At 39.2% G+C, this 22,238-nt stretch overlaps 1 protein-coding gene across 1 annotated transcript in view; it reads right to left on the minus strand.

Annotated features, from left to right (window-relative positions):
• Positions 1–640: 640 nt before the first annotated feature.
• Positions 641–22,238, minus strand: part of gria1a (glutamate receptor, ionotropic, AMPA 1a) — a 79,746-nt gene continuing 58,148 nt past the window's right edge. The window contains 9 exon segments of the mRNA XM_028588758.1: positions 641–3,663; positions 3,665–3,681; positions 3,683–3,750; positions 3,753–3,789; positions 3,791–3,844; positions 5,874–6,008; positions 11,961–12,075; positions 21,053–21,300; positions 21,796–21,994. Of these exon segments, the coding sequence (XP_028444559.1) occupies positions 3,534–3,663; positions 3,665–3,681; positions 3,683–3,750; positions 3,753–3,789; positions 3,791–3,844; positions 5,874–6,008; positions 11,961–12,075; positions 21,053–21,300; positions 21,796–21,994 (1,003 nt within the window). The 3' untranslated portion in view covers positions 641–3,533.

A 22,238-nucleotide genomic window follows, 5' to 3' on the forward strand; every position in this document is an offset into this window, starting at 1 on the left:
TTCATCCTGTTCACAAGAATGGGACGGATGGAAAACCCTGAAACATGATGCTTTAAAAACACAATGTGCCTCTTGGTCTAAGACACAAACAGCAACACTCTCAACTTTAACACAGCCACGGACCTTTGTTGCATGTCATTACCTTCTCTCTCTCTCTCTCTCTCTCTCTCTCCACACATGTGTTATATACATGTCTTTGTGCTATCAGGTAAAGAAAAAAAGGCAGAAACATGATCTGAAATAATCTATTGAATGTACCTCTCTGTTTTCTTCTTCTTGTCATAGTGACTGCAGGTCTATTACTGCTTGCTTACTGCTTTTATATATGCAAAGGGTGTATACATACTGGTGCAAAGCAAATTACTTTGCTCCTCAATTAAATGTTGTCTGTTCTCCCTAATCTGTATGACCCCGATGAGGACCATTAAGTCGACACAAGTTGGTTCTTTTTAATTGTCTTGCAGCTCATGTAACAGCTTGCAGCTTGTTCACGCAAGACACAGATTGTTTTTTGGATCACTGCACTCCTCTCTGACTCAGGCAGCGCTTTCTTCTTTGCTTCTAATATCTAAAGTCATATCCCTTTCACCCGCGGCATGGAGTGAGATATATCTCAAGGAAATAAAACGGAACAACTATACATAGTTTATTCCTTTATTCAGTTACAAAAGCATGATGACTTCCATCCAGGACACTTTGGTTAGAAAAAAAGGTTTATTTCTCAAAAGTCTGATTCCTAATAGTTGTATTCTTTTTTTTTTTTTAACTGCGAACCCATTTATTGACCATCGTTTTTATTTTAAAACTCAGTAACACCCTTGTTCTCGTTTGGAAAAACAACAATAATGATGTTTCTGGTGAACAAACTCTGGTGATCAGATTCCAGTAGTAAAATACTGTAAAAAAGGAAAAAGACAAAGAAATATTCAAATGGTGTTCAATTTCAACCACTTAAAAAACACCAACAGGAATTCCTTTTTGAAATTGCAACAACATAAAATGAAATCAACTCAAAACTGGCTTCAAACAACATTAGCATCTACAGATTATTCAACATCAGTGTGTGTGTGTGTGTGTGTGTGTGTGTGTGTGTGTGTGTGTGTGTGTGTGTGTGTGCATGTGTTTTATTTTTTATACTCTTCAAAGTGTATAACACTTTCCCAGCACCCCATATCTTCTTTATAATACAAACATTGACTGCTTTTTAGATATTTTTTTTTATTTTTCTACAAATCTGTTATGGCATATAAAACATCTCTCTGAAGGTAAAGCCTCCACTGAAGAGTGCTGTGCCGTGTTCTAATTAATACAACAACAGCAAAAGAAGACGCATAAATGAGAGAAGAAAGGAAAAGTACTCACGCGGTAGGTAACTAATTCAGGTACAGTGAGGCATGTTTGGGAGGAGAACAAACATTTTCACTGGGGGACGAGAAAAGCCTTTTATATACATAATAGGTGGAGATATGTATGATTTCAGTAAACTCGGACTGCCCATTTTGCTTGTAGAGATAGAGAGAAGCCATACATTAGATTTTTTAAAGCAGGAACTCAGACGAGAAGAAAAATAATACACGACCAGCTGTGGAAGCAGGGGATGGGTGCTGCCTTTGTACAGGCGCTCGGCCTCTGCTGTGAACCCAGAGGTGTCCTAGAGTGGGCCGGACAAGATCTAAAGCTGACCTCTGGCATCCTGCAGACGTGAAAATCCCAATTCAAGCAACAACCTTCCAGTTAACCTTCAAGTAAAATCACACCTTTGGACACAGTCAGACTAATGACCATGTATGATGATGACGATGCATTTTCTAATGATTTCCTATATTCTACATTATTTCTGACCATCCAGGTACTGGAAATGTTTTATTTTGCAGTGGTGGAGAGAGGGAAAGTTAAAAGTAAGAGGAGAAGATGCTTGTCTTTGACACAGCCTGTGGCTGTGATGCATTGTAAAAAAACAACAAGTTACCTCATGGGCACTGTAGTTTATTTGGAGTAAATCCCACACTGTCGGGCTGAGTATTAAAATGAGTATTAATCCGCTGCTGAAAATAGTCTCCAACAAATGCACAATTTACTCCTGTTTGAGTAACATTTGCTAAAAACTACAGTGCCTAGTATAATAAATAAATAATTTAAAAATGAAACAATATATTTATGAGCTGTTTTGAATAAGTACGTCTTCTGTAGGAATCAAGGGGCTTAGGCTGAGTGTCACCAACAGGGTATTAAATCCCCTCAACACATTACATATATATTACAAAATGCACAGTCAGGGCCCGCCACTCTGTTTCCTTGATGATCTAAAAGGGAGAACTCTCCAGCCGAGCTGTGCGGTGACCACCGTAACCTTGACTCTGAATCTGTCACTCACACCAAGTGTTTCCATCCCGCCTCTTTCCTGAGCCAGCTAGCAACAGCAAGAGGAGGCCAACTTTCCTTTTATAGGCCATGAACGATCTGCAGGGGATTTCAATAAATTAAGAGTGCTGCCCATTTCATTAAAACTGAATACAGCTGAAAGTACATGAGTGAAGCATGCAGCAACAGCTTCGACAATAGTTTGAGGAATATTTTCTCCAGATTATATCTGAATTTGTCAATATTTGTCCTTCAATGTGTGCTGCAAATAGTCTCACTAGTAAAACAATGGATATGCTATGAATGTCACAACAGTAGAATACAGTGTAAGGTCACTCAGTACTGTACATAGCCACAGGAGTAATACGTCAGTGTGTCAGTGTATTCTATAACCTTTCTCAGGTCAAAGTGAGCGTTTCTAAATCTGCCCTCTGTTTTTGTTATCACTCAACAGTAAAACTCTATCTGTCGGTCAAACAAATTACCCAGTAGCATCTGTGTGCATTTGTGAGAATTATGGTATGGCATATGTAATTATGGCACAAAGACAAGGCATGATGTGTTAAATGAGGTGTAGCAGCAACACGTTTGTTGTAGCCTGGTCAACTGCTAATTTAAACAGTGTTTACTTTCATAACTACATTTGACAAAGCTCTTTGCGCTATTACAACAGTGTAAACCATATACTATTTCATAAAAAGTGGCTATGCTACACACAGCACTTTGTCCTTCAAAAATGGCGTGTAAATGTGAGTGTGAAAGAGAGCGGGAATGTCCCAAAAAAATATCAAATCATTGTAGCAGTCACAAGTGTTTGTTCTCCTCTGCCTCGTCTGTGCAAAGACACGTTCCATCAGCCATCAGAAAGCATCTAGGTAGTACACGGTCAGCAGTGGAGGTGAAGATATTGCACACGCAGACTAACGTCAACAGCTCCATCGAAATGGCACAGCGCAGGCGTCACACTGAAGAATAAAGTTATTTTTTTCCCCACACAAATGAACACCGTAAAAAATTCAAAAACACGCCTGTTGACGGCTTCTTTATTGCAGCACATTTCCCTTCTTTTTTTCCAGATCTCTTTTTCAAACATCCACTTATTTAAAAAAAAAATTGTGAGTCTCTGTTTGTAGTTTGCAAGGAGTGGTTCGAGAGTGCATTTTGGCAGTAGGTTAAGTCTTGTTTAAGTTGGGCGTGTTGACAGCCAGGAGGACAGATGGGCCAAACCAGACAGCCATGCCTATTGAGGCCATTAGAGTCTTGTACTCTTCTTCTGCCCCACCCTGCCTATTCCTCTCCGCCAGTCACATGATGATCACATGCCGGAGGCACCTAGTCCCATGCTGGCGGTGTGGCTCATACAGGGCAGCGTCTGAACGGTCTTGGGGAAGTCGTGGGTGAGGATTCGTCCGTTCTCTCCGCCGCTCCCATTGCCACTCATCCTGGTCAGGGTGGAGCAGCGCATGGCGTCGTTGATGGATTGCTGTCCGAAGCAAACAAAGGGATTGCAGTTAGTCTACACGCCAGATTTCAGTCTAACACGCATGAATGCATTATACCCTAATCAGAACAGAGAAAGCTTATGCAACAGTTAGAGCTAGCAGCACACAGAATTATAGACTTTAAAATGTATTTCAGCTATAGAAGAATCAAGATAAGTTATGCAATGTATCTATCTTTATCACATGAATATATGTGCACAAGCAGCTGTTTATATCACTTTTTGAATTTGGTGCTGGCACGCCAAGAAATTTAGGAGCAGAATGAGCTGTTAGGAGTCAGTGCTAGTTTTTACCCTCTTTATCTGGGCCTGAGTGATATTAGCGGGTGGTAAACCGTGGTGCTGGCCAATGTGCATCAATGTCCTAATTTGTAACAGGAGGAGCAGAGCAAAGTGGGGGTGGTAAGAAGGGAGCCGAGGCTTCACTTATTGCTTTATTAGCTCTATTCTCCAGTCTAGTGTAATACAAGCCACTGGGTTTGAAAGCCCATCTAATGATATGTGATATGTGTGTTTGTGTGTGTGTGTGTGTGTGTGTGTGTGTGTGTGTGTGTGTGTGTGTGTGTGTGTGTGTGTGTGTGTGTGTGTGTGTGTGTGTGTGCGCCTCTTTTGTCTGCCTGCATCCCCAATTCTATAGCTGATTAAATTGGGCAAAGTGAGTGAGATCTGGAGCAACCGGTGAGTGCTGCATGGGGATTGGAGAATTACAACAGCCTCTAATTGGAACGGGGTTGTAGTTTCTGTCGAGCCAAACGGCAGAAAGGCACTGCTGCACGAAATAGGCTGCTCGCCAATCTCATCAGCATACTGATCAGGTGCGTCTTGGTGGGCTGATTAAAACATAAGAGATTCATGTAGAAGATAACTCCTTGTCTTGGCCCTGCCTTGATTTTTGTTGCTGTTGCTGTTTACATAAAGAGTAAATCAGAGAGGGCCTTTGATGTTGGAAAAAAGAATCAAAGGTCCACAAAGCAGACGACTAGCAGCTACAATCGCTGCTGTCGGATAAGAAACGTCACATCTCCCAATGAAGGATTAGTAGCAACAAGTCCTTACTTTCAGATTTCTGAGCATACAGCAGTTTGGGTTAGAGTGTTCTAGGTTAAAGCAGTGATGGAACACATGTACCAGGCCTGCCTTATGGTATACATATAAAGGATGTTCACCACAATGGGCCCTGCGTTTGCGACACAGTCAGCGAAAAGAGAAGAAAGAGCAGGGAAGAGGTTTGCTCAGAGCGACAGAGGTAGATAGATGTACCACTGTGATTCAAATTGCCTTTATACCTGTGCTGCAAAGTGATTTGTTTTGTGTGCTACGAGATTATTGTAATGAGTGTAGTAAGGAACATTTTTGTAAGCTGAAATAAAAACGTGTAATGTGTATTCAACTACAGAGTTTAGATCGTATGTTATACACCATTAAAAGTAACTGATATAAAAGGGCAAATGTATATCAACATAGTCAATATAATACATTGTAAAGGGTCCAATTTAAAGATGCTACAATATACGCTTAAAATCCTGCAATACTAACACAGGAAACGTGATTTTGTTTTGTTACTGTTTTGCTACTGTGATTAAGATATCAACTTTAGATCATGAGGAAACAGGCATAATGGCAATTTTTAAAATCAAGTGATTCAACAACACTGCAGGAGATCAGGGACGTAAAGACGGAGGTAGCGGCAGAGGGAGAGACAGGTACAGGACAGCGTTTGCACTGCGGTGGAAGCCGTGAGAGGCCCTACTGTGATCACGGTTAGATGGGCGGGAGGGTGAGGAGGCGGATGTCATCATCATCATCATCATCATCATTATCATCATCATCATGGTTTGAATCACAGCGTTTCCTACCCCGTGGCTGTGCTCTGCCCTTATATCTTAACAGTGTTGTTGGCGTACAGGCCGTAGCTCTGCAGCTCAGTGTAGGGGGCGCTAGCACCACTGTCTAAGGCTGAGCAGTGAAAGGCCTGAGCGGCTGAGGCGGCAGCGGCTCGCGCGGTGGACACCTTCATTCGCTGCGACTCGGTCCGGGACTTGTAGCAGAACTCCACCAGCGCCACCAGCATGGCCAGGCCTAGGCCGCCGATCAGGATGTAGAAGACCCCCGCCACATTGCTGAGGCTCAGAGCGCTCGTCTTGTCCTGGACGGAGGGAGGGAAGTGGGGGGCAGAGCCGAGTGGTGAGCAGCAATAGTGACAAAACAACAGACACTAAAGCTTTACACACAACATAGGACCAAACACTGAAGACAGACACACTGAGTATGTTTACATGCACACTGAAATTCCGCTATTATTCCAAATATGACAATATTCTCAATTTGATACATGTCATGTAAACAGCATATTCCGTTTGGGTATTCCGAATAAGGCCTTTTTCCGGATATAGCATTTTCCGATTAAGACATGTGGGATATGCCGGTATTATTTGGGTTTTAGAAGCATTTTTTAGACATGTACAGCGCATTCGGAATCTGCGTCTCAATCAGTTTACAGCCTCTTGTCTTTTTACGGCTTACAGTCCGCTCTGTGCGTTGCTATGGTTGCTGTAAACAAACCAACCAGCCAACAGTTTGCAAGGCTGCAGTAAAGATGCATGCCCAAAAGAAAAGCCTGCATCTCTGGTCGGAAAGAGAAACATACCTTTTTTAAAACATTATAAAAAACTTGGATGTCGACAGGCTTTTGAATATGCACAAACATCGCAACGCCGATGTTTTCAAGAAGGTGGTTGAAAGAATGAAAGAGGTAGGCTGTGTTTGCACGGTCGAACAAGTCCGCCACCGGTGGAAAACTTTGAAAATATCATATTTTGCCAGCCGCATGTAAACAGGAATATTAGTGGAATATTCATTTTCATTTGCCATGTACACAGCTTAGTCATAACATTGTCTTTTTCGGAGTAAGGGCAAAAAACGGATTATAATGTGCACGTAAACGTAGTCACTGATTCACACACGTGGACAAACATTAGTTTCACAAACAAGAATCACAAGTACAAGGATAATGCATTACAGCAAAGTGACACATATACATATACACACTTAAACCCATACACTCTTAAGAGTACACACACACAGACAAAGTACAATCAATTCAAATAACATGTATAGTAAAAGACACACACATAACTCCACACAAAAACAAATTATTACCAAAAAAACACATTGTGGAGGCCTGTCTCACAAAGTTGGATTAAATATGTTAGCTGGATAACTTTAGATCCAACTCTGGCTTTTCAGTTTTACAAAATTAGCTAAAGCCGAAGCTATAACATCCCTACAGAATTCTATACAAACTGCTATAATGAGTTTTATTGCTACTAAGACCATTTGTTATATCAGAAATATATTTAAGATGTATAGCCTATCTGGCTATAAAAACAGGGATTCTAACAGAACAGTAAGTACAGTAGGTAGTTGAAAAAGCCATTGATGAAATTCTTTCAATGACTGGTTAAATGAAGACTCATGTTCCCTCACTGCAGGAACAGAGAATATGAGCGACTTTGTGATGAAACTGTAATATAAATACTACTCTAAAAAGTATTCTGACTACGTCCTCATAACAAGCAGCGATCAGCCTTTTTAATTTAAGAAAAGAAAATGTCTGCACGCTGAAAATTTGATTTATTCAAGCTACATTTCAGTCACAGACCTTTATCAAGTCTTTCTAAATGTATTAAATCACACTCCTGCAGTGCTCGTCTCCACATCGACATAAGCAACATTAATGAAACATTTTAATGTTCTGTTTTTTTTCTTATATTTATTCATCCTGTAATTTCTTTTCGTTATAAGAGAAAACGTCAAATCTATTTATTCCCCTGTTCCAGGCTACTTAGCATATAAAAATGCCAGCCATATTATTGAGACCTATTTAAAAGCCTGACTGTATTCTACTGGCTTTGTGAGACAGGCCCAAGATAATGAAAATAGATACTGATCTAGATTTTGTGTGACTTATTTATACCATTCTTAACATTTTAAATAATGCCTAATTAATTTAAAGTCAAAATATTCATACACATGACTGTTTTCTCAAAATGACATTTTGTAAGGGGAAAGGTACAGGTTAATTGCATAAACACCCAACAACACATGCATTTATGCAGCAACAGCACAAACAGTTTTTAGTTTGACATTGCTCCATATTATAGGTCATTATTCTCTTACATTTATGCCTATTTATAGTCCTTAATGAAATGAAACCATTAAGACTTAAATCAGTCAAGCTAAATGGCTCTCATTGAACAGTGGGGTCTAACGAGGATGATATTTCACGTAAATCTGTTTGGGGAATACCTTTGTGTCACATGAGGAGATGAATGCCACCTGGAAAGCTATAGTTCTGTTAGGATGGTTTCCACTTTATTATGTTTCCACTTTAGCTCTGCAATTAGGCTTTTATTTAGTCTATTCACTTAAATACAGTTTTAGTAAGTTTTTAAACCCAAGGGCAAGTTTGCATTTGAATACAATTAGTCTATAATTAACTATGGCAAACCAACTATTATCTTCATACACCCTGTCATTTAGTAGCATTATGTAGCCTAATGTAAATATGTTTTTCATACCAGGTCATGTGTGTCAAACCATGTGCTATGGAGGAAAGAGTTTGCTACTAATGAAGTGTTTTTTTCCCTTCACACCGCTAATCACGGTTTAAAAGTAGTGAGTTGGAGTTGTTTTTGAAAGCTTGGGTGTTTTTCAAGCAGATGTGAAAATGGCTGCAAATAAAAAAAGCATCATATATTCAGGGTGTGAGTCCCCCTCAAATATTTAAAGAATATCATATTCGCTTCTTGCGGAGAGCTAAATGAGAAGAGTGACAGCACTCTGTCAATATGAAGCTAAAGCCAGCAGCCAGTTAGCCTAGGCTAGCATAAAGATGGGAAACAGGTAAACAGCTAACAGTTAGTTTACACTTGGTTTTGTAATGAATAAATGAGGTATAACATGTTAATTAGTGAGCTTTAGAGGTGCTGTAAGCAGAATGTGTTACCTTGGGAAAGAGCCATGCCAGCAGTTTAATTTAAGCAGTTCCCATTTAAAGTCTTTATGCTAAGCTAAGCTAACTGTAGCTGCTGGCACTTAAGATATGGGAGTGGTGTCAATCTTCTTAATTAACTTTCTGCAAGAAAGCAAATAAGCACATTTCCCAAACTTTCAAATTATTTATTAATTTGAAGTCAAGTTATGTTCCCAAACACATAAATATTTACTATGGAGGGATTTAAAACTTCACAGTGAACCACATTTAAATATAGACTTATGTGACTGTACTGCAAAGATCTTCCTGACCAATGGTAGTGTATTACTATATCTCTCTTTAAAGGGAACTCCTTGCTAAGACTCTTTCAGTTAAGATATTACAGTATATACGTATATAATATATATAAGTTAAAATATTCCCAGTTTCTTTCTAATGTGTTCCCCTGGCACATGGTTTGACACTCCTGCACTAAAGGTTTAAAATATAAGCAAGGGAAAGGAAGAAGACAATTCTTGGCACTTGTACTGTAGTGACAGGATCAGAAGGCCAGCTGACAAACACATTCAGGTACCTGCGCTAAAGAGCAAAAGTTTTTCTGTCAGGGGGAAATAACATGAACTGCGAATGCAAGCATGGTGGCAGACTTTTGGTGTGGGTCGATCTAGCAGATTGACAGGGTTTGCATCCATACAATGCACTCTCTACAGTGAGAGTTGGGGGCAGGATTATTATAAGGGCCAGGATGCAGTGGTTACGGCTCAACATGTTTGAAGGGTTCGATAAAGTCCAATGGCCAAATGTCATCATCTGTCTCCCTCACGTCCTTCTGTCTTTCCTTTGTCTTATTATTTCTCCTTGGGAAGGAGTTGCAAATTTCTTTCGGAGTGATTCATATTCAATCTACAGTACAATCTCAAGGTTATCATCAAACTCAATCTGTGTGTGTGTGTGTGTGTGTGTGTGTGTGTTTGGGGTTTGAAAATCTATTTTAAGAGGGTTTATTCCACTAAGATGGTAACTGTAGTCTATATATATATATATATATATATATATATATATATATATATATATATATATATATATATATATATATATATATATATATATATATATATATATATATATATATATATATATATATATATATATATATATATATATAACAAACCACTGTAACAAATCCTAACTAATCCACCACACACTATATATATATACACACTGGTAATGAACATTAAATATCTGACAACACAAACTCAGAGGAAACAAAATAGACACAAGCGTACCACCAGAGTACTGGCCCAAATATAAGACAATTTTTTTTAGCTTTCAATGGCTAATGTTAGCTAATCCCAGATAGATATTGCTGTGTAACTGTTATTACTGAGTCACTTTTGCTTTTTGATTTCTACTACTTTGACACTATGCTCTTTCGTTTAAAAAGGTATTTGAATTGGCACTGGCCACAGTGACTGCTGTTCAGCAAAATCCTACGTTTTCTGCTGTGACATGTTAATGTTACAGCAGGAATTGATTTAGACAGTCATGGCTAGCCTAGAAAGACAGTAATCATTTAAAACATAATTTAACAATTTCCTTCTGTGAAATGTGCTTATTGTGCTGAAATGTGCTTATTGATGGTGGCATTAAACATGCTCACCATTCATTCTCAGCAGTAGGAGTTGCTGAGCAGCAGTATAAATTGTAGTAATGATAGTAGCAGTTGTTTTGATTCAATTTGACAACTAAATAAATAATTGTATTGATTAAAGCTGAAGCCAAGTGATTTAATAAAAGTATTTGTTTTTGTAGATTGATGCTTTAATTCTCCATTATTTTCAATGAATTAATCAATTTAGTCCACACTGTATTTCAGTGTATTTTTCATATATAAGTTAGGTAAAGAAAAAAAAAAAGTCTTACATTTATATTAAAATTAATATTTAACACAATGTATTGCCTACATTGTTACATTCAGTGTTTCTCATCATTAAAAAAGTCTTCTATCCTAAAACATGTTGCAAAATGGGAGTTTGTCTTATTTTCGGGCCATTACAGTAGCACTTCTAGAACCACATGGGGAGTATTGCGCAGTGTAATAGAGACTGAGGGCTGTACTTAGGAGCTGGTCTAGGATCAGGGCAGGATTGTGCTGGGAGGTGCTGTGAGGGGACAGGTTTTGGGTTGGAGACTAACCTTTCTTCCGGAGTCCTTGCTGCCACACTCCCCTTTATCGTACCACCATTTGTTTTTCAGTTTGTCTAAGATGGCTTGCTCATTGAGTTTCAACACCGCTAGGTTTACTGGGATTCTTCCAACCATAAGGAAATAACATAAATAACATATTATACCATGCTATTTTATGTTATTAATTCAAAGACACAGAGCAGCAAATACATACACACGTTAATGCTTGAACTTGCTTGTTCACACACAAACACACACACACACACACACACACACACACACACACACACACACACACACACACACACACACACAACACACACACACACACATATATATATATATATATATATATATATATAACATCATTAGAAAGATGAGTCAAAGTGATATGCATTAATACTCCATCTAGCTTGCTCCCTAAGACAGTAGATGTGTATTACTATATCACTTTGGGTAACCGGCACACTGCTTACCCTCACTTATGCAACACGGATGTCTCAATTGTATTTGTTAAAAGTAAAGGTGTAATTGGCCAAAGTTCTCTAAAACTGAACAAATCCCAAAGCCTAACAAAATGAAATGCATGGGCTCTTAAAACATAATTGAGCACCAGGGATGGTTTCAATTCATTTAATTACTACACTGATCAATTTTAAATCATTGATGTTCCTTTTGTTTAAGCAGGGGAGATGGTACAAAATTCCACCCTCTGTGGTTCTCCAATTCAGCCACCGCAGGCCAAATAATCACCCCCCCCCTTGGCATTTTTCCTTTGCCCTTCGCTACACCACAGAGAGATTAAGTGTTGCTAGAGTGGCAGTGCAGCGTGGGCCTGCCGGTTACCCCCTCCCCACAACCCCCCACTCCCAGTGGTGGTGGGTTACCCGCAGGGTTTATCAAACTGGCTCTGACCTTGGAGTCCCCGCCCCCGCTGCCGCACTCTCCCTTGTCGTACCACCACTTGTTTTTCAATTTGTCCAAGAGGCCCTGCTCGTTCAGTTTTAACACTGCCAGGTTTACTGGGTTTCTTGAAAATAATATAAAATGATAGCCATTAGGAGAGATTCAATGGGACAGATATAAAGAGATTGGTCGCATGGTGGTGGTGATTATGACAACATTGACTTATATTAGAAACTCCTGCATATAACTACTGATATGAAGCAGGAGTGCTGGCTTTATATGCACATGTTAGTTGTGTATCTGCAATGGGCTGAAATGCTGAGCGCCCATACAGTAGTAGAGTCAGGTTTTACCAAGCAGGGGCCTCAGAAAGAGGCAGACAAACCTATAAATGGAGATGCCTTGGATGCAGAAGTCTGTCTACAGATGGTAATTTCCTTTCAGTCAGCATACAGATTGCTATGGTAACTAACCTATCAATATTCAACCAATAACAGCATCGTAGTGAATGGCAGCCTGTTGTTGATTAACTGAGAACTATCAGCAAAGACAAATGCAGACAGAGGCTTTCAATGTTTTGTTGTCATGTTCAGTTCCACAACAAGTCTATTTGTTAAACAGGCTGAAAGGAAACTGTGTGACCAACTATAGACAGAGTCCTGACCATAAATCTGTATGAACCAGGTCATCCAAAGCATCTAACCCAGACTTGCTCTCTCTCTCTGGTGACTGTGTGTACTTCCTATAGCTGACTGGCCGCGGACAAAGACTCTCTACATCCATAAATCACAGAAAGGCACAATCTGCAATCTGAATTTGCACAGTGAAGATTACAGCTTTTGTTTGCCAGATTGTCTTTTCCCTCAAATCAGTGTTAGCTACAACTTATTTTGGTGATATTCCTCCTTTCTCACTAGCAGATGCAGAAGAGTCTTTATTCCTTGACTGCACAACATAGCTGTAGTGAACACAGGTATCCTCAGAGCTGGTAAAACCTCTGAATTCTTTCTCAGCCCAGTAGGCGCAGACAGAAAGAAAGAAGTCAAAAGTGTATGGACATGGAGACCTGCAGGTCATTGGTTAGTTTTGGTCAGCTGGTTCGAGGCGAGCAGATGTCAGGGAGGCTACTGTACTGTATGTTAGGTGGGATGGGGTAAACAGTCAGGCATGCATGGGAGTGGCTGGACATCATACATGTAAGAAATGAAGCAGGGAGAATAACATTTCACAGCGTGTAGTTTGAAGGCAGGCCGTCAGTATATCCTGTAAAATGAAGAGTTATGTCATTTTAGTATCTTGATTTTCAAAGTGCTACTTTCAATTAGGCCTGCAGTGCAATATGTGTATTAGAATTTATTTATATTTTCATATACCCAGTAGGGATGCTCAGATCTGTCAGATTGGAATCAGCCCTGATACTGACCTTCATAAGCAGATCAGATCACAGAAGTATCAAGTATTAAATACATTTTGTTGTGTCAAAGTGCAACACATTCTCATGAACGGGTTCATATGATATCGTACGAAAACTTATGATTCTTATGATATCCTATAAAATTACAGCAAGCGCCGACCAGTCACATCACAGTTAAGTTTAGTGGTCTTTACAGTTAAATTTAGCCGAGAAAAAGTCACTGTGAGCTGGCTACAGAGCACTGTTTTATGAAAGCCTGATTTTATGACACACACATATCCTCCCTACTATGCGCTTCACGCGTTTAAACATCAGCAGTCATTGTGCTGCATACACAAATAAAGATGTGGTATACATACAAATTCCAGTGCATTACTTTTCGTAGCTATACGTACGAACGGTTCATGAGAACAGCCTGTGAGGTGCTGCTGTTTCTCTCCACTTGTATAGCACAATAAATGCATTTCAATGTGCTTTTACTGTGTTGACAGTGTAATTCCAGTTAGCTATTGTAACCAAAAAATTAACGTGATATGGTTTTGTTAAAGAACATTTTCTGCACTTTCTAACAGAAAAGTGCAGAAACAGAGTTTTAACCAACCCAGTCTCACGTCAGTTCGTGATGGCATTACGAAATTAAATCTATTAGAACGTGATACCATTACGTAATTGTGAAGATTTACGTGTAGGGGTCACGTTTTTTATACTAATGTATTTCAATGAGAAGCATCTTACGTAATCCCATCACGAAACTTTCTGCCACTCGGCTGCAGCAGAGAACCTGGATACAGCTTTGATATTATTGGTATTTTAGGCCAATAATCGCTGTTTTAATCAACATTTATTCACCAGATCTTATCACGGTTTATATGTATTTCTTTTAATGATATTATTTCGGTCTATTTCGGCCAGGGAAGCTGGATTGCTTTGTTTTTTATTGATATTTTTAAAACTATAACGCTACATCTTTCAACATGTATTTAGCTGTTATCATGGTATGCATTTCTTTATTTTAATAATAGTCTTTCGGTCTTATTACCGGTGAAATATTACAGTAAATAAGACAGAACAGTAAGCTACGATATGAGCCGAGCTGGGCGCATTCAAAGCCGATGTCCCACGATGCAATGCGGGCATTCATTCACAGAATCAGACGGCGATCAGCGGGTCTATATCGCTTCAATGTACGTAAGGGATCATGTAGAGCGTTGTTATAGAGAATACAACAACGACGGGGTGATCAGGACCCCGACGCCAAATCTTCTTCTAGCGGATCGATTGATAGCTCTCCTCCGGAGGGAACAGAACTGCGTCCATGGCAACGCTCTGCTATGCATGGCAACGGTGTGTTATACATAGCAACGGTCTGTTATCAAGAAAATGACAGACCGCATTGTACATTAGAATATAAGCAAGCCATGTAATAAATATATATAATCAGTAGTTTTGTCCCCAGCAACAACACGTTGCTCAGTTTTGTTCCAGTAAGTTATGCATCGTAATAACGTTTAAAAGAAATCAGCTGAAGACTCCGGAAGTGACGTCGTAATTACCGCTCGGCGGATAGAAAAGATACAAATACATAATATTCGTAACATTGATGTTTTTTTCTAACGTTGTATTTGAGGAGTTAAACAATAAAGATAGCATCAATAATAAAATACAGTTTCATGTATTTGTCTCATGTATTGTGTTCTCGGCCGGCCGGCCGGCGGCATCAATCTGAAACGGAATGAAGCCCAGTCACGGCAGACAGCAGAAAGAGGAGCCGAACACATCCTCCCACCCACCCCGGAAGAACTACAAGGGCTCAGGCTTTGTAACAGATTCTGGGACGTGTCTACAGTGGGAGTTGTAGTTTTTAAATATATTGGTATATTTCTCATGAGTAGAAGTTGGAAGTGTAGAATTTCGGATACACCCTGCGGTTTTTCTGGGATGGGGAACACACTGGTGTCGTCAGATTTTAAAAATAGAATCGTTAAATAGGTGAAAATAGCTTATTACCATATTTGACAGTGCTTACAGTGGGTAAACTTTGGAGACGATATCTACATGATAGCTGACGTCCAGAGGTTTCTATAACAGCTGGTTTTATGTGTGTAGCACCTTCTGTTGCTAAATGACATCAGCTGAAGACTCCGGAAGTGACGTAGTAATTACCACTCAGCGGATAGAAAAGATTGCTGCACATAAAAAAATAAAACAAATTGCTGTACGTTGTATGTGAGAATTTATACAATAAAAATACCAATAATGAAAAAATTGTGTTTTATGCTAAGCACTTTGATTTGCCTTGTCGCAGAAAAATACTAGGCCTATATAAACAAACTACAGTTGAGTGTTTAGAACTACAGCCTAATGGCTTGTTTGACTAATGGGCATTTCATTTTTCATTTCATTTCTTTATTTATTTAAACAGGGACAATGTACAATATACATTAACCTTAGACAGGAGAAATGCATTATACCAGGTTGTAGCACATGTGCTAGTTTCCACCTGTAGTCCCTGGGCAGCTTGATGTCAACAAATTTAATTTAATAAACACATTTATCCTAAAACCAAAATTCAAATGAGCATTAAAATGATCCCACCCTTCATTAATCCTCAGCATTCATTTACTAATACACTCCCACATACACATCAATTACTATACATTATGTGAGCATGTTTGTTTTAAAAGAAGCCATTTTTTGGCCCGATATGATTTGTTTTGACTTGTAGGCTACTGTTGTGAAAAACAAAAAATAAACTACTTACAAAGAGAAGCATTTTTCATTTGCATGCATAGTTATTTAAAAACGCAATTTTCTAATTTTGCAGTTGATGAATGTTAATAGCAAAAACTAAAGGTGAAAAAACAACATGAGGATATTTATGCGTGGGACTTAATTTGATTTAACATCACACTGCATTATTACTTTTTAAAAATAATTTATGGTAGGCCTATCATATTAATTATTATTCAGAAGATGATCCTCATATCAATCACCGTGGTTACAGCTTGTAGCTATAACCTTTGTAGCCTTTACTGAGACTACCTTTTCAAAATTAAGAAGGGGAAGCCTTTTAAGCAGATTTTTGATGAGGTTTTTGTTCACAGAGATGTATAGCTTTGTATGGGTATGTGTACACAAACATGTGTTTTGGCATTTTTGGTACACTTCTACCTCAGCCTGCTGCACACAGACACAAGTACTTTTGCATATTCTGCTAAAATAGAGATCAGAATGTGGTGCCATACCAACAATCTCATTCAACCATTTCACAAAATGAGGAGTTTCATTCATTCATTTATTCATTCATTTCATTTATTTGTATAGCACAAATAAACACAACAGAAGTTGACCACTGTGCTTCACATAACAAGAGTCAGGAAATATAATAGAATAAAACATCCTTCATACAGCAGAAAACATAAATAAAAATAAGAATTTAGAGAAATGCATGCTCCAAGAGATAAAACTTTAGTTTGAGTTTAAACTCATATAAAGAAGACAGCGATCTCAAGGAGACGGGGAGGCTATTCCACAGCCTAGGACCAACAACAGCGAAGGATCGGTCTCCTCTTGACTTTAGACGCGAGCGTGGCTGGGACAGGTTATAGTTGCTCGTGGAGTTGGTGGTGACATGGGTCAGAGGGTATCAGACGTCATAAATGATGAACCAATCAATCGGCTCTGCTCCTATAGGCAGCTTGGTGTGTATATACAACACCTTTGGCTGGAAGGCCCGTGTTGAAAGTGTGTCTTATCATTTAGAGCAGACACTCACAGTGAATCAGAGGGTTTATGTTATACAAGCCTGCATTACAGAGCATTTTAATATGTCAGCAATATCTAAAAACATCTCATTTAAAGCTTACTATTCAGGGAGCACAGATAATATGCTCTGATCAATCTTTATTCTCCATGCCAAGCTCTTATCCTCTGGCAGAAGAAATGGGTATCCTAATGTAAACTAAATAATTCTAAACTATAGCCCTAATTGGACCTACCTCAATTAAAACTTTAAATAATGTTGCTTGAGGCTGCAGGGAATAGCTTCATGATATGATGCATATAGGGTTGTGTGCTCACTGTTTGTGAAAGATGAGCAATAGATTGTGGCTGTGTGATGTGCTTCAATCTGACTACATATCACTTTGTTTATTTGTTTTATTGTAAGTATGTCATCTGTATGATAAAACAATATGTCAAGTATTATTTGTGAAGCATTTGAACTCAATTGTCTGGGGACAATAAAGTATAGCTTGCAAAATGGTCCCTATGATATGTGAAAATTAAAACCTTGTCGTAGGACTATAGCAAACACATCGTTGGAAAGGTCTCCTGGAGAGTAACATATGTCAGTCTGGAGAGCATACATTACTCCTGCTTTGAAATATTGACCTCTGAACCTTGAACCCAGTACATGTTTGAAGGCCTGTCATTTAGCAACAGAAGGTGCTACACACATAAAACCAGCTGTTATAGAAAGCTCTGGACCTCAGCTATCATGTAGATATGGTCACCAAAGTTTATCCACTGTAAGCACTGTCAAATATGGTAATAAGCTATTTTCATCTATTTAACGATTTGATTTTTAAAATCTGACAAGACCAGCGTGTTCCCCATCCCAGAAAAACCGCAGGGTGTATCCAAAATTATACACTACCAACTTCTACTCATGAGAAATATACCAATATATTTAAAAACTACAACTCCCACTGTAGACACGTCCCAGAATCTGTTACAAAGCCTGAGCCCTTGTAGTTCTTCCGGGGTGGGTGGGAGGATGTGTTCGGCTCCTCTTTCTGCTGTCTGCCGTGACTGGGCTTCATTCCGTTTCAGATTGATGCCGCCGGCCGGCCGGCCGAGAACACAATACATGAGACAAATACATGAAACTGTATTTTATTATTGATGCTATCTTTATTGTTTAACTCCTCAAATACAACGTTAGAAAAAAAAATCAATATTACGAATATTATGTATTTGTATCTTTTCTATCCACTGAGCGGTAATTACGACGTCACTTCGGAGTCTTCAGCTGATTTCTTTTAAACGTTATTACGATCATAACTTACTGGAACAAAACTGAGCAACGTGTTGTTGCTGGTGACAAAACTACTGATTATATATATTTATTACATGGCTTGCTTATATTCTAATGTACAATGCGGTCTGTTATTTTCTTGATAACAGACCCGTTATGTATAATAACACCGTTGCCATGCATAGCAGAGCGTTGCCATGGACGCAGTTCTGTTCCCTCCGGAGGAGAGCTATCAATCGATCCGCTAGAAGAAGATTTGGCGTCGGGGTCCTGATCACCCGTCGTTGTTGTATTCTCTATAACAACGCTCTACATGATCCCTTACGTACATTGAAGCGATATAGACCCGCTGATCGCCGTCTGATTCTGTGAATGAATGCCCGCATTGCATCGTGGGACATCGGCTTTGAATGCGCCCAGCTCGGCTCATATCGTAGCTTACTGTTCTGTCTTATTTACTGTAATATTTCACCGGTAATAAGACCGAAAGACTATTATTAAAATAAAGAAATGCATACCATGATAACAGCTAAATACATGTTGAAAGATGTAGCGTTATAGTTTTAAAAATATCAATAAAAAACAAAGCAATCCAGCTTCCCTGGCCGAAATAGACCGAAATAATATCATTAAAAGAAATACATATAAACCGTGATAAGATCTGGTGAATAAATGTTGATTAAAACAGCGATTATTGGGCTAAAAATACCAATAATATCAAAGCTGTATCCAGGTTCTCTGCTGCAGCCGAGTGGCAGAAAGTTTCGTGATGGGATTACGTAAGATGCTTCTCATTGAAATACATTAGTATAAAAAACGTGACCCCTACACGTAAATCTTCACAATTACGTAATGGTATCACGTTCTAATAGATTTAATTTCGTAATGCCATCACGAACTGACGTGAGACTGGGTTGGTTTTAACAGAGTAACATTTGTGTCGTTTGTAAGGGGTTTATCTGTACACATCAAAGTAATCATATAGTAAGAACTGGGCATGTTACATGTATTAGAAAAGATTAACTCAATGGCGTGTTTGTCCTCAGTTAAGAATATGGTAACAAGACTAAGACATTTTAAAAAATGCGAGCACTGATATCAGATCTGTACTTGGTATCAGTCGATAACCCTGCGTTTAGGTATAAAAAGTCAAAAATAATCAAGTCAGTGAATCCCTAATATTCAGTACTCTGTGCAAATGTATATATTAACAATGCACTGCAGGTACGATTGAAACCATCTCTTTGAATTCAGTGGACATTGACTGATGTCTGATCCCAGGTGAGCGGCACAAATATTTTTCTTCATTTTCTACTTCAACCATGAACATATTTGAGTTATTCTAAATGTCCTTTCTTTAATACAACACTTCCAGTCATGAAAGTTTGTTATCTGTTGATGAAACTCAGTATCAGACATCTGTGAATGGCCAGAGAGTAAAAAAGGCATAACACAAAGAGAGAGGGAGAGAGAGATAATGGGGCCATCCTCAGCAGTTCAACAATGCATCCCATTGCTAAGTTGTAGGTTTGGACCAATCTGAATATATTACTTGGGAGCAGATTACTTTGCCTGTTGTCTTGTCACTGATACAGCACTTACTTGCTGTATAAAATGTAATTTGTAAGACATTTAAATAGAGCCTCTGATTAAGACATAGGCAACATTTCTAGTCAGCGTGTCTTGACCTTTGGCTATCAACCAAGGTGGAACCCTGAATGAATCCTCAGTGAGTTTGAATGATATTTCCCCATATGGCTCCTTTCATTAAAATAAATGAGTCCTATTAGAGATAGATCAAAAGCTTCAGATGCCACCAGCTCCTGTACTCTCTCTCTCTCTCTGTATTTGCAAGAAATATTGAATGGGAAGTTGGTTAAGGGTGTTAATGTAATATGAAAAGACAGCTGCTGCTCTTGGACATCGATGGCAGAAAACTACTTTTGGTATGAATTATCGTTCATTACATTAATTATCACATTGACTGTGGCAAATATAAATTCAACTGACTTCACATTCAAGATGTGAGACTCGGCGTAAGTGGAAAAATAGCCATATGGGATGTGGTCCTTTAAGCTGTAATCCTGCTTTCAAGGGCCCTGCTGGTTTGTAAGAGGTGCATTTACATTTGGTATGAGTGTTTCTGTGTGTGTTTAAGATGGGGGGGGACACTTCAGTTTCAAAGCAGACGTGAAACCATCCACCACAAATGCTCATGAAGAAGGTTTAGAATGTAATTAGAGGGCAGCAGGAAAACACATGTTGCTTAAAGAGGACGGTAAATCTCATAGTCCAACTTTACACTTCTGCTAGTGCTCACAAGTCAGCTGTGAATAGGCTAGCTGCACACATACATGTGCAGGAGCAAAAACAAGTGACTTCGTTGGTGATAATGGGCATGATGAAGTTGTAAATGTCTTTGTGACAGTGTGCAAAAGAAGGAAAAAGTTCAATGAAGTTTAATGAAGTGTAAAATGAATGTCATGCCTTTTTGTCTCTATGTCTGGTTAATATGCATTCAAAGCAGAACAGAATACTAATACTGACATGTCGCGTTTTGATAAAAAGATGAACAGATGAATGAGCTCAATGGACAATAAAAGCATTTGGAGGCTTTTATCCAGCCACGCTGCAGTGCCAGGGGTTTACCTGAGAGCGGAGCCCTTGGGTGTGGCGATGCCATAACCTTTAGAGTCCAGGTTTCCTCCCACCTTCATAGTATCGCACGGTTTCCTCTGCTCTATGTACTCGTTCATTGTGGACTCCAACAGGTAGGCATACTTGCCCTTGGACTTCCTGACTCTCATTACGCCCTCGTCTGTGGTCTTGACAAACACGGACGGGTCGGCCGCCTTCATGTAGGACCACATCTTCTCAAACACGGCGATCTTTGACCTCTGACAGCCAGAATTGTTCACGAGAGGGATGGGAAGACAGAGAAAGAGAGTGCGTCAGCGAATACTTTATCATCTATCTTAATGCTGTGTTGCTGACATTCTCATGAAATTAATTTTACAAACTATTTATGGTTGACATTTTTTTTTTTTTATCAATGGCAATTTAATGTGTTTACATTTTGTAGTTAGTTAGTTAGTTGGTTAGTTAGTTCTGCCATTCCCACCCTGAATTCAGGAACAGGACATGTGGCATTTTCCAAATTCAGCATTTTGATCCCATCAGCCTCACTGTTTGCTGTTCACTCTCCTGTTCACCGTAGCAGAGCTGTATTGAGTTACTGATAATGCAAACCCAACATTTCCTTCTTCTGCTCCTTCAAAATAAAAGTATTCAACTGCCTGATCACCGGCGGGATTTTATTGTGAAGCATTTGCAGGAAATGCAATGTATTTGTCACAAAAGCAATCAATCGTGCTTGAATTTTGGTTTCTCACCCTGAAGAATTCTTTGGTGGAGCCGGCATCCAGTGTTCCATAGGCGATCTCCGTCTGCTTGGCCAAATCCTCAGCACTCTCTATAGGTGACACCATCCTCTCCACTGTCAGGAAGGCAGCCAAGTTGGCAGTATAGGATGAGATGATGATGAGGGTGAAGAACCACCAGACACCTCCAACAATCCGGCCAGACAGAGAGCTAAAAACAGAAGGACAGGATCTTTGGTTGGTCATAGCTTGATATATAGAAGACAATCAAAAATCAATTTTATGCTCATGCACCAACTTGTAAAATAAATAGCATCATTCTTTTCTGTTCCTGGCCAATTTTGCACGCAATCAAGATAAGCAATCTAAAAACCTTGCAATGTTCACACCACCCAAATGACCTACATTGCATCACACCCCCTCTGCACTCACACACTCTTCGTTCCACCAGGCTT

The sequence above is a fragment of the Perca flavescens genome, chromosome 10, assembly GCF_004354835.1.
Source record: "Perca flavescens isolate YP-PL-M2 chromosome 10, PFLA_1.0, whole genome shotgun sequence".
Taxonomy (NCBI): Eukaryota; Metazoa; Chordata; class Actinopteri; order Perciformes; family Percidae; genus Perca; species Perca flavescens.